This window comes from Antrostomus carolinensis, unplaced genomic scaffold (genome assembly GCF_000700745.2).
Source record: "Antrostomus carolinensis isolate BGI_N321 unplaced genomic scaffold, ASM70074v2 scaffold42332, whole genome shotgun sequence".
NCBI lineage: Eukaryota > Metazoa > Chordata > Aves > Caprimulgiformes > Caprimulgidae > Antrostomus > Antrostomus carolinensis.
The window spans coordinates 3,210-16,523 of NW_010298370.1; the positions used below are offsets into that span (position 1 = coordinate 3,210).

Genomic DNA, 13,314 nt, shown 5'->3' on the forward strand with positions numbered 1-13,314 from the left:
GCTACGTCCTTGAAGCCAATCCCTTTTCCAGATTTCCCATCCACAATGGTGAAACGAGCCATTTTCAACTGGTTCTGCAGAAGGAAGCAGAAAATACTCAGGAAAATACTGAAGACATGCTCTGAATTTTGGACAAGCCAACAGTCTGGAAAGGTAGTTTGCTGTACTTTGGGAGACAGCAGAGGTCTAACAAAGAACACTAAAATGCCCACCAATGCATTGGTGTTTTAGTAACTTTTGCTTTGGAAACACTTCACAGCTGGCCTGTGGGATTTGATTCAAACTTCATTTATCCACATGTTGTTGAGAGACAGAATACACCTGCAGCAACAGTCCCAACACAACCCAGCTCACACTCCATGTAGACCAGGTAGGGATATTTATTAAAAACATGCAGAATGCCCAAAACCTTATTTGGGATCTCCTCCCTCATTTCTTAATGCTCTGATCCTTATGGGACAGGTACAGTTTTGAGGAATATGTATTGATGGTAAATAATTATCAGGGGTAAATAATTACCAACACTGTCTTGTAAATGTACATAAACAGACACTTTGCGCCATTGTCCAACGCTGCCACTGGTTGCTACTGCAACACAACCCAGGACAGAACTGTAAGTTCTCAAATTGAACAGACACCACATTTCAGTCTCCTGGTGCATGTTAAGCCACAGTGACAGTCAAAACAAGAATTCAGTTAAACACCCCACTAGTAACTGCTCATTATGTTCTACTGAAAACAGCTACTCAGGGTTGGGTTTTTTTTTGAGAAGAAAGTTTATAGCTTGTTAGCCCTCAGAAACATCAGCTCATCCAAAGGAAGAGTTAAACATGCAGGGCCTAGCTGTCCCCACTTACGCAAGGACACAATGTAGTCCTCAAGGCCCTCATTACTCAACACTTCTTTAAAATATTCTGTCTCCTCTGAGCAGTTGCATCCCTTTGTGTAAAGAGAATCCCAAAGCCGGGAGAGAACTGCAGAGGAGACTGAGTGGGGAATCTAACAAGGGACTGAATTCATCACATTTTCATCCTGAAATCCCTGCTGTCAATGGCAGTGCACCCCGGGCTGATTTCTACAGAGTTTCATCAGCTGATCCAGGCAAGGGTGGAAAAGGAGAGGAGGAGATTTGCAAGTGAGGCATGTGGCATGAGCAGAACAGGCCAACACATAATGAGATCCAGAATCTGAACATATTTTATAAATTGAGAACTCATTTTGCAGAAAGCAGCAATTCCTACTTCTGGCTGTATGGGAGGCATATTGGCAGGACCCAGTGAAAAACACCATCTGCAGCTGCAACTCATTAGCACGCTTTGAAAATAGCAGAGCAAACTGGACTGCAAATTCACTGAGCTCAGCCCTTCCTGCCGCTGGGGAAAGAAAGGGCCTCAGCGAAGGCCAGTTACTCCACAATCTCGTTGGATGATCAGGATGGGAAAAGACACAAGATGTCTCAAGACTGGAGAGTCCTTGGCACCAGTTAATTCTCATTCCTCATTGACTTTACTGGGGAAAGGGGAGGAGATTAGGCCAGCAGAAGACAAGGCTATCTGGAGACTGCAAAACAACATCAAGATCCGGGATACTTACAAAGGCGTTGAATCCTCCGGCGCGGCCCGCAACCCTAATAAGGCGGAAGATGCTCCACAACATGGACACAGCCACAAGTGTCACTATCAGGGAGATTATATCACTGAAAGGACAAAAGCAAGACAGGTACAAATTGAAGTGCTCGGTCAGAACTTGGTAAATACTTCTCAACATAACTATTTTCAGTATTTTAAAGGTCCTGATATTTAGGCTACAAGTGCAGCAATGAGCAAGCATGACTATGAAAATGGAACTTTTACAGGTTTTTATATAAAACAAAAAAAACCCCAACAATTACATAAGCTAAAAAGTTAAACAGAGGACACTGGCAAATACTGCTTACAGCTGTGGAAGAAATTTGACCTCACCATCTCCTTCAGAAGCATTTCTACTTATAAAACAAAGAGGACCTTCAGGCAGTCAAGTCACACCCAGAGCAGAATCCAGTGGGGCTGGCAGTCCCTGCCAAGGGAGCTCACTGCAGAAAATCTGCATCCAGCCACATTAGGGAGATTCCAACTCCCCCAATCCTGGTAAAAATGCCAATGTGAGTCTCCCATTCAGAGGCTACTCTACCTAGTTTGGGTGGCTCTCCCTGGTCAAGTCTCTCTGAAGTTCTTTGTGTCAGAAGGAAGAGCTACGGCAACTAACATCAGAAATCTTCTGGCTTATTTGCAATACCAATTGCACTAGAAGGGAGATGTGGACCAGAAGTGACACTGCAGGTCTCACACAGTAACAAGACAAACACCCTGTGAGCTCTAAACAAAGAGGGTTTGTTTCAACAGCAGGAAAAATGATCATAGGTCAGATGACAGGTTGAGAATTGTGGGACCCTGTTCTGCTTCACACGCCTGTGAAATCATCTGGTCTCACCACACTTCTGCCTTATCTCTAAACTAGGAGCATGTGTTCCATCTCTCACAGAGGGATGATTTACTGAAGCAAAGGGAGCAGCATGTGCTATATACCCAGCTGCAATTGTTTCTTCTCAGTGAGAGATCCTAGGCAACACTGGAAAATGGAAAGTCACCTTCAATTTGTCAACTATGCAAACAGGATTAATTCTGAAACACCAAGTGCCCACATCTTGGAGTAAACGGCATGTAAGCTGCAAGTGCTCTGCACCTCACAGGTTCAAACTGCAGACTGAGACGCTGAATTCTCCAGACATTCATCAAATCTCCTGAGAGACCTCAGACCCTATAATATCTCTTAAAAAATAACCTCTCTTCAGAAGCAGGGGAAGCAGCTTGTGTTGGTGGCTGACTAACTGCTCAGTCTAATCTTCCTGTTATACACAAGTCTGAAAAAACTGGCAAGTTCTGAATTTCAGCTAACAGCCTCATGCTGCATGATCAATCCATAAAGTTCATGTTCATATAAACCACGTATTAAAAATGCATAAATGTTGTTCAGAGGACAAGTAACTAGGCAAAATCCAGCCTGGGTATCCATTCAGATACAAACACAACATTCATTTCACATTTTGTTAAGGGGTCTGGGAGGAAGAATTACACACACTGGCCATTCCCCACTCCAGTGGGAAAGTCACCTCTGCTCCAAACCCTATGAACTACTAAAAGCAGATGACATGCACCTTCGCTGTGCGTGGTGCACAAGTAGGTGACCAGGTCATCTCAGCAGACACCTGCAGCAGCATGATGCTCTCTGTTGTCTGGAATTGAGATTTCTTTACTTAGCAGACCAGACTTCTGCCCTCCTCTGTTAGTACTTTACAATAAGCAATTAGTTGAGAGCTCTCCAAATGCTGGAGTCTCTCCCCACACTTCTGGAAAGCAAGTGTGGGGAGAGACACCAGTGTAAGGGTCATCAGTGATGGAGATGAACTTGTTCAATAGCCCAGGCAGTGAGCTTCACAGGTTTGTCTTGTACTCTGGATCCCAAAAATGTTCAGCAAAAACAAGCTGATGGTCTTAACAGAAGAGCAAACAAGCCACATCAGGAACAAATCACCACAAAACATGGATCCATCATATGAAAGCACAGAACAAAGCCCAGCCAGTGCTCTCTAGTCTTTTGACAGATCTTCTCTCCTTTCACTCATTATAGCTCATTTCAGAATTAAAAGCTTCGAGCATTTATTTTTTTATTTTTTATTTTTTTTTAAGCAAAGGATCTTGATTTCAGGTAACAGAAAAGGGCTGTAAGTTTAACAGAAGTGCTCCTCTCGCTGAGATTTTGTACCTTAGCATCAAAGCTGCTCTGCTCAGTATGTGGCTCACAGCTGGAGTGAGCAGCAGCGCAGGCTGTGCTCTGATCTACAGCTGTTGCAGAAGCAGGCCAAAACTAGGTGTTTATTTTTACAGCCCAAAAACCACCACAGGCCTTCCTCAAAGCATTTTAACAGGGGAAGGCTTACCACATCAGCAGCACTCTCCACAGACCAGGGTATAACATCACTTGTTGAGTCAGGATTTCTAGCCCAAGCTACACTTGAATAATTGATTACAAGGACAAAGAGTGCTCAGCTGTGCAAGAACACACAGCAACTGAGACAGACTTTCCTCAGACCTGCTGACACTGACCCAAAACATTTTGGTCTGCTGCATGCTGCAGTTCCAGACACCTCCTTGGGATCCTCACTTTTGAAACATTAAGGTACCTCTAGAGCATGAAAGATCAGGTAAATCCTCCAAAACTGGGACCACTTTTTTGTTCTGTGTTTATAACAACAACATTTACTTGAAAGGGACTTTCCTCTCCAAGTCAGGGATGTTGTCACCAATATAACATCAACAGTAAACACAAATTTATATCATACTTTCCATAAAAGCCAGGATGTTTGTAGGAAACAGGGATTCTCTCTTTCTCATCAATATTCAGCTCATCCTCCACAGCTCTCAGCTTCTCTTCAAATTTGTCAATGTTTGCCACCCGCATTATGTACAACAGGGTAACGTTCTGGGGACAGGCAACCAAAAGCAGCATGTAAGAATTGGAGTGTAAGGATACAGCAGTGAGCAGAAAAAGTGCACAATGTGGACGAGTCAGATAAAAGTTAGCCTTATGTTGCAGTGTTTGATGCTCCATTAATGAACTCACGAGCAGTCAACTGACACAACGGCTCCAAACGAACCTAGAAACACCTCTAGTCTTTTCAGCACCCTATGAAAGTGTAAAAGACAAGAATCAGCTCTCCAGAAAGGAGATGCAACAACTTTGTAGGCAAGCTGAAGGATAGAGATCGTATTATAAACCCAGTTATACCCACACCTGGGGCTCAGACAGAATTTTGGACTATATATGGAAAACCACGTCACTGGGAGGAGGTGTCTTGTGCTGCACTCGGAATTCTTGGATCTGGTTCCCGTATCTTTGTCAGAAATTAATTTCATCCAGCAGTTTGCAAATGGGTTATAAGTCACTGAGCAAAATGGGATGTGTCCAAGAAGAGTATTTTAATCTCTCAAGCCAGTTTGTAATGATTCTTCGTGGCAAGTCCTGGAAGTAAACATGTCATCAAACTTTGCTTTGTTTTGGAAGATTTAGGAAGGAAGCCTGATGGAGTTTGACAGAACACTTGAAACTAAAATCCAAATACAAGAAAAGTTTTGAAACAAGATCTAGTAATAAGAGTTTACAATCTCCTAGACACTTTCTCACCTATCAGACTGCACTGGTAAGAAAAAACTATTGAATTTTTCCAGCTTTTTAGACATCTGTAAGTTTATTCCAGGCCATTAGTAATTATTTTTACAATTTTAAATAAAAGGCTTAGTTTCCAGGTTGATATGAGTAACAGTTCAGTTTTCCCTGCACTTCAAATACAAGAGAAAAATTAATGAAGAGCAAATTTACCAGCTAGAGTTTTACCAAAGATACATTCATTAATTCAATTATTTTCAACAGTATGATCTGGGATCATCCATCCCCACTGCAGAAAGTCACTCACCACTTGTCCATGTGGAGTTCCTCCTGGGTGCAGATAAATTTCCACAATATCACTCTCGGGCACCACCTCGATTCTCTGGACCTCCCCCTTGGCCAGCATCTCATTCACAAAGTAGTTCCAGGAAATGTTGGTGGCTTCTCTGTTCTCTCCGACAGTGAATCGGAACATCAGCACTATGAAAGTGATGATGAGGAGCGCCCGTAAGCGTTCCAGATGCATCTGATTTTCCCTTTTCCTGCGTTTCTCCTCCTCTTTAGGAAAAAAAAAAGATAGCAGAGAAGAAAGATATGAGCATGTTAATTTCTGACCCAAAGAAGGGACAATTAAATGACAAAGATGAAGACAATGGTACCTTTTGGGGTTTTTTTGTTGCATGTTTGGTGTCTCCTGAAGGAGCAGGCTCAGGAGCAGTACCTAAGTTGCACTGCACAGGCAGTTTTCTGACTTGGCTCACAAAGGAGGCTGTGTGAGTTGCTCAAGGTTATGCAAGTGAGTCAGTTTTCTGGATTGCATGACATTCCCAGACCTTTCTGGCTTCTAGACTGTCAGACCACAGGGTCTGTTTGCAGCTGTACACGTGAAACAGCACCAGGTTAAAAGCCTGGTTATGAAAGCACAAGCACACCGATGTCAACTTAACAGTGGCCTGGAAGGAGGCAAATTTTGCATTCTGCTAGCCAGCAAAAAATCTGCTTGCACTGCACTGCTGCAGCTGTGTTCAGCTGCTCCCTGATGCTCCAAAGCCACCCAGCCAGGCACTGTGCACACATCTAACAGAGATGATGATCTCCTCTTCTGCTTTCCTTGTTGCTTCAGTACGAGGAGGAATCGAATCATCAGCGAGGCAAAGACAGCCCCTCAGTTCCAGAAGTTATTGATTGTGAACACAGACAGGCAGCAATCTCAGATGTATTTTGAAGAGCCCTGATCAGCATTTCCTGTTCTAAGGCAATCTGATCCCAGTCCAGGAGCCTTCAGATGGTCAGAGTCCACCAAACACATGACATTCCCAGCAAATGTAATTCTATTCTAACATAAGAGATGATCTCACTTGGAGATAGGTGAAATAAAGCCATTTGAACCTCCCTGCTAAAAATCAAACTCAGGAATGACTATAGTTCATTTCTATACGACGTGCTTCTCTGGCTGCTGCTAACACATCCACTGGAAAATACTGGGAGTGAGTAAAACCAGTCACAGTGTCACTGGTAAATCACACAGCACAGTACTGTAAGACATACGTGCTTCCTGGTGAGTTCCTGATCTGCTGACACCCTGTATCACCAGACCAACAACGTTTCTCCTACCTGAGAAAGCATCTGCATTTGCAGTAAATCTGAAATAGCACAGGGGACAGGACAGGCAGCTTCCCACACATATAAATACCCTGCAAATCAATCTCACCATCTGAACAGAATTGCACAGATTTTCTCCCATGCTTCACAATCAACCTCATGTTCAAAGGTCTGATGACTTGTCCACACTAAGGATCTGTATCAAAGAGGAATTCCCAGGCTAGATGTGCTTTCCCCCACCCTTACTGTACCAGTGACATACTGAAATGATGACATGAGAAAAAGGGCTGGTTTAATTCAAGTATTTCCCACCAAACCTTTTCTTCAGACTCCTAATATTTATTTTTTTTGCACTGCACAGGCAAATTTAAAACTCTGTGGTCTGCAAAGGACGTGCCACAGCGCAGCTCAACGTCAACTGCTGGCTAGTGCTTGAGTTAAGATGACAACAAATATCTCCTCCTCATTCCAGTTATACGTGGATGTTCTTGATCTATATAATTTAGCACTTGTTCTTGATATACAATTTAACATCAACAGCAATATGGCATATATAAATACTAATCCACACCCAGAAATAAATTAATCCTGTGGCACTGGACTGCTCGTGCATCTGCCTGCTGCAGCCCAGACTCCATTTATTTGCAAATCCCTAGCAAATGTTCTGACAGGAGCATTTATCACCACCCACCAATTAGACCCTACACACACTGCAATAAAACTAGTGGACAAACATACGACCCAGTGAGATGCTAAAAAAAGTACCGTGTCCTTCAGACAGGCAGCATCGTTCCTCACTGGGTTCCCAGCTCTGCTCCACATCTAACAGGAAAGGCTTGTTCCTAAATAGAAGCAATGCAGCTCTGCAGATAAGGTCGTCAATTCCAAAGGCACTGACAAGCTCAGACACTGTGTCCAGCCCATCCACTTTGTTCTTTGATGCCATCTCCTCACTTCTGCCTTATCTGCTCGATCCACAGTTATTAGCACAAAGCAATTCATCACAAAGCTGAGGGATGACATCCACCAGAGTCTTATTAAAGAAAATTAAAATATCAGACAAGAGAGGCCTTTGTCTGGGCAAGAGCCTGGAAAGCTGAGCAAGTTAAAAAAAAAAGGATTCTATATAGAAAAGAAACCACTCCAGGAAAGTGAGTACTGACAGAAAGAAAGTCCATCTATGGCTACACCAGTTCCTTGGAGGTGTCAGAGTCAGCTACTGCTAAAGCACTTTTCTGTATGAGATTTCAGACAAAGTGAGGCTGCATATCCTATGTTCTAAAGCACACAACTGAGGATACTGTCACAGAGATCACCACAGGGTGAAAGCTGGCCACTAGACATCTTGACACAAACAACTTATCCAGTTTATAGGAATTAGACTTATTTAGGACCTTTAACCCACAGCTGAATAATTTCAGGAAAAAAACCCCAAACATTTCCAGAAAGCTGTAAGGCAATGCAAAGCCTTCCTCTACTCTGCATTTAATTAAGGACAAAATCAATCTCTTTCTAAGCAACGTAACATTCTATAACATTCAGATTGCACCAAAAGCTACCCCACAATATTCAGTAAATGAGAACCAGTAACAGGATGTGACACTTGCAAGCAACAGCTGTGGGAATACTTCCAGCTTTTTAGTCTCCAAAAGCCTCCATGAAGCAATGATTTGCCATTAACCCCAAATCTGAACTCTCTGATTAAAATCTTGCAAGGGCTGCAGTGACAGTTTGAAGAGTTCTTTTTAATAATTACTGCAGAGACAAGTAATCCCCTGGAGACATGGGGCAGCATTCCACCTCCCAAAGTCAAGCTATCCATTAATCACAGGAGAAAAGAAGCCACTGAACACAGCATGTTACTGTTTACTAATTTTAACAGCTACAATGCTTCTCCAAGGCGCTCTGCTCACACTCACCCTGTGTGGTCTTGCAAATACTAAGGGCCTCAACCTCTAAGCTCTGACTTCCTTAACGAGGACTCTGTGATACCTGCACTCACATCCCACTGCAGACTTCAACCCAGTTAAATGGATCAAACAGGCAAAGCCACTGCTCTTGCCTTAAGGAGACTGCAATGACACGAGTCAGGCTGAAAGCCACCAGCAGCTGACTGCTTTTACTTCAAAAGGTAGTTAAGCCAAGAGGATTCTACCACTGGGTTTAAGCACAACAAAGGAAAAGCCAAGATATTATGTTATTTGATGACACTCAGGTAAAAGTTTATCATGTAGTTTATAAAATTATATTACAGCCTGTGACTTACGATGCTAAGTGCCTGCCAAACTGCAGCACAAAGGTCTGGAGCCTGCCAGCTACAGAAGGTTTATCCCTCACTCAGAGGTCTCAGGAACAAGCAGCACAGCAGACACCCACATAAACTCTCTTAAGACATCACCAGCCCCTGAAAGCATCAACAGATGTCATAAAATGAAGAAAATCCTCAGGTCTGTTATGCTTCTGCAAGCACTGCTGACAAGACAGAAGAATGAGAACTTCACCTGAGCCACTTCTGATCCCTTTCTTCAACTGCCCCACCAGGCCCCCAGACAGAGGACATGCCATCAGCTGTGGGACTTCACAGCTAGAAATCTACATCACAGACTCTGAAAAAATGCCTTATCCAGAGCCCACAAAATCTTTCCATGCACTTCAGTTCTTGGGAGGGGTGTACTCACAAACAAGCAAAGCATTATCTCCTCAGAAGTCCCAGAGTCAAGTTACACTTTTCAAATGGAATGCAGCTGTTGTCAGCCTACAAATAGCAAAAAGTTGACAACAATACCAAGACTTGAAGGGACACCCACAAATCTGCTCATATTTGAAAGCATATTTTCCCCAATCTTGGTGAAAACCTACTGGTGGAAGATAACAGTGCCTCCTACAAGGATCAGAACATTGCCTGTCAGAAGTTACACGAGGTTTTTGAAGTGATTCCCCTGCACCCTTACCCTCCATTAGTGCCATTAACTTTCTCACTCTCTTAAAGTACAGAGAGGGCACTCCTCTACTCAAAATAATCTGGCACACCATGTAGATACCTGGGTTCCAGAATACACTTAGTGAGATAAAACTAGTTTCAAAAAGTCCTGTACAGCAGGATGTCTGAGGCTGAGGCAGCGTAAAATATGCAAAAACCAGTATCTAGGGAGACTGATTTAAACAGAAAAGAAAAATTCTGAGCACAGCTAAGAAATCTTTAAGAAATCTATTTAAATTTGAGCTCTGTAAGTCACTAGACACATCCAACGTGAAGTGAAATGTAAGAAAAAAACAAACCCAAAAACCAAACAGAATCCAGCTTATAGAACTGAATTTAGTTAATCCAAGTTTATTAAGTCAAAATGCTCTACAACAAAACCTCCAACCCAAAACTCAGTTCACACTACTGTTCCCCTTTGCAAAGCAGCAAAACAAAGGCAAACATCGATGAAGTTATCTGCACAGGATGCAAAGCAGCACAGAAACAGAAACAGTTTTATCATCTGTCCTAAAATCTCAGGATTCCATCATCTAAGCCAAAAGACTCCTTCAAACTTACTCTGAGGTGGTAAGTTACAGGTTTCCAGTACCCAGAGACAGAAGCATTAAGGTGGATCTTCCACACTGTCTATCCTTACCCCTCACACACCGTTTGTGTCATTAAACATCTTTTGGCACATACATACCCTCATCCTCCTGCGGAGATTTCTTCTTGAATCCTCCATTCTTCTGGTTACTCCCTTGAGAGCTTGAAGTAGTAAAATAGTAAGTGCTACCTGCAGGCAAGCAGAGTGAAGTAGTTACTAGGAGAAGACCTCAGGAGACAATGAGAAAGGGGGAGTGAGGATGGCAGGAATACATGTGAGCTCCAAATGCAGACCAAGGTAAGCTCCATGACCACCCAAGCACACAGGTTCATTTGTGTGCCAAGGAAATGGGACAGCCTCAGCAGAGGGAGCAACAGGAGGGACAGACTCCTTCAGTTTCCTTATAGGATATATATGTTTTGACAATCCAATCAAAAGATGGGTTTGTTCTGAGATTATTTTAATGGAACAAATAAAATAATTTGGAGAAATTTCTTCATGGTTGAAAGATGGACACGTTTCCCAAGGTGTAACCACAGTTAACACTGGTGCAGTCAGTTAAAAACAGCCTCACACTAGGAACTGTAAATGCTTATTAAAGGAAATAAATCTACTGGAGTTAATGCAGGTTTCTCAGTGAATGCTGTTAGGATACTCTAAAAAAAGCCAAGAAAGTAAGGCTACAGACAGTAAAGAGTCACAGCTGCTGCTACAAAACAATAAGCAATGGCTTCTTCCACCAGGAAAATGCAAAAAATTCAGAGGACAACTGACTTGATGACAGCAGCTTCCATTTCCCATGGCCTGTCGTGAAGGCTCCAGGAAGAGGAGTAAGCCCAGAAACAGAACTGCTTGTCCCCTGCTGGTTCTACTAGAGAATTCGCTGTCGTTTGAGAGACAATGCATATATTTTTATTTTCAGTTAAAAACCAAACCCTCTCAGAGGTCAAGCAGCCCACGCTCACCAGGCCCACGCTGCCCAGAACAGTCATGACCAGTTTTGTTCAGATCACAAAGGCACGAGCAAACCCACCTTTCCAATCTGAAGAGGCAGCAAGAAGAATAACTGCCTTTGTTTTACCTCTCCACACTTTTGCTCTTATTCAGAATTCTTATTCAGCTAACATTTTCTAACATACACTTTTAACTTGATCCAATGCCAGGCTTTCAGCAAGGTCAGATAATGTGATTTCTGACAAAGGTAAACGACATTTTTGTCTTAGGCTTTGCTAATGAGGCAGAGAAAGATTCTCTACTTTAAACCTACAGTTTTAAAATTAGCTTTTAGGTCTAATGACTCAAGTGCTTACTTAATCACGCTGAGCTCCATGTGGAAAAGTGCCATTGTTCATCCCTGTCACCAAACAAAAACCCAGAACCCCTGTAAAACACAGTTCCCAAAGCCAGGAACAGAACAGCTTTATTCCAGTATCAGAAACGCAGGCAGTGAAAGTCAGGAAAAGTCAATACCCTTAATAAATAAGACTTTTTTCCCCTCCTCTGCCTGTACAGTTGCTCTTCAGGACTCACCTAAGAGATTCCAAAGCCTGACAGGATCTTGAATTATGTGTTGTTTCACCAGAACTCCACTGAGACCTTGACGTGTTGGGGAAAGTGTTTGTGACAAAAGACTCTGAGGAAGAAGACAAAGGAAAAAAAAAAAGGCAACTATTAGAAAAGTGCTGTGACTGCTTCACCTTCCTGTGTGCCCCGAGACCAAGACCCCTAAACATTAAAATCTTGTGGGTAAACTGCAGGACCAGCAGCTGGGAGACCTGAATATTAGTCCTCCTTGTGTTGTGGACATGCCAGGTGCCTCTGAAAATGTTGTTTATAACCCAGTTAAAGAAAGCACATGTATAAATAGAAACATACACTCCTAACATTTGAAAACTTTATCTTTTTCCTCCCTGTATCTCTGTTCTTCATTCTAAAAATATGTTGGAACTCAGTTCTTGAAATGTAAAGATACCCTCCCCACAGAGGAATCTGAAGGACTAGTACTTTGTAACCTGGCTGCACAGCAGCAAAGACCACGCAGCTACTTCCCAGTGCTGACTCAGCACTAACCCTGCAGTCGATATTCACATTTAAAGTCAACTTCCCAACATCTGAACTCCCATTTACCAATACTCTCACTGAACACAAATCCTGCCCCTTCTCCGATGGGTGATTCCTCATCTCACCACCTTCTACTGCACAGGCACAAAGTTCTGTGCAGCAAACCAGGCAGGGACACTGACTAGGCTGAAATCCCTCACTCTTTTTTTCCCTGAGTTTGCTGGGCAGCAACACAACTGCTTGAGCTGGCCCTAACCTCTTGGGATCGATACTTTCTAGAACAGAACAGCTTAGACTGAAACAGAACAGCTAGTTTAAATTGATCACAGAAAAACCTGGCGTGATTCACAAAGCAGTCCCACAATTGTTCTTCCTTCACTGTCTACTTGGTCGGTTGGTGATTTTACACTGCACAGTTGAAAAAAAACTGAAAAAAAGTTTTAAGTCTCATTAAAACTCATTATAACAAGCCTCATTTGAGGCCTCATTTAAACAACAGCCTCACCTTCTGCATTGAGGGCTGTGCTGGGGAGCCCTGAGGTACCAGCAGCACAACAAGGTGGGGAAAAGACACCTGTGGTGCACACCAATGCGGGGAGTGTTTGTATCACAAGAGATGCAAAGAACCAGCACAAATTAAGTTTGAAAAAAGACTTTAATTAACATTTACTGGCTTACGACAGCCCAAGTGTCCTCTTCACACGCTATTTCTCCGAGTTCGTGCTTTACAGCACTGAAACGATGGACCTTCGGCCTGGTCCAACCTGAGACACCGTCCGAGGCCAAGCCCTGGCTCGAAGCAGGAGCCCGTTTGAACACAGAGCCGTGAGGGCAGACCCAGCTCCCTCCGTCCGCCTCCTCCGGTGCCTCCCGGCCTGCG

The 13,314-nt window shown here is 43.2% G+C and overlaps 1 protein-coding gene across 1 annotated transcript in view; it reads right to left on the minus strand.

Annotated features, from left to right (window-relative positions):
- LOC104520674 (paraplegin) overlaps positions 1-12,006 on the minus strand; it is a gene marked incomplete at both ends in the record, with an annotated part of 13,498 nt that extends 1,492 nt beyond the window's left edge. Inside the window, 6 exon segments of the mRNA XM_010162427.1 lie at positions 1-74; positions 1,594-1,696; positions 4,379-4,518; positions 5,510-5,760; positions 10,473-10,562; positions 11,904-12,006. The exon segment at positions 1-74 is cut by the window's left edge and continues 1 nt beyond it. Coding sequence (XP_010160729.1) covers positions 1-74; positions 1,594-1,696; positions 4,379-4,518; positions 5,510-5,760; positions 10,473-10,562; positions 11,904-12,006 — 761 coding nt within the window.
- Positions 12,007-13,314: the final 1,308 nt, after the last annotated feature.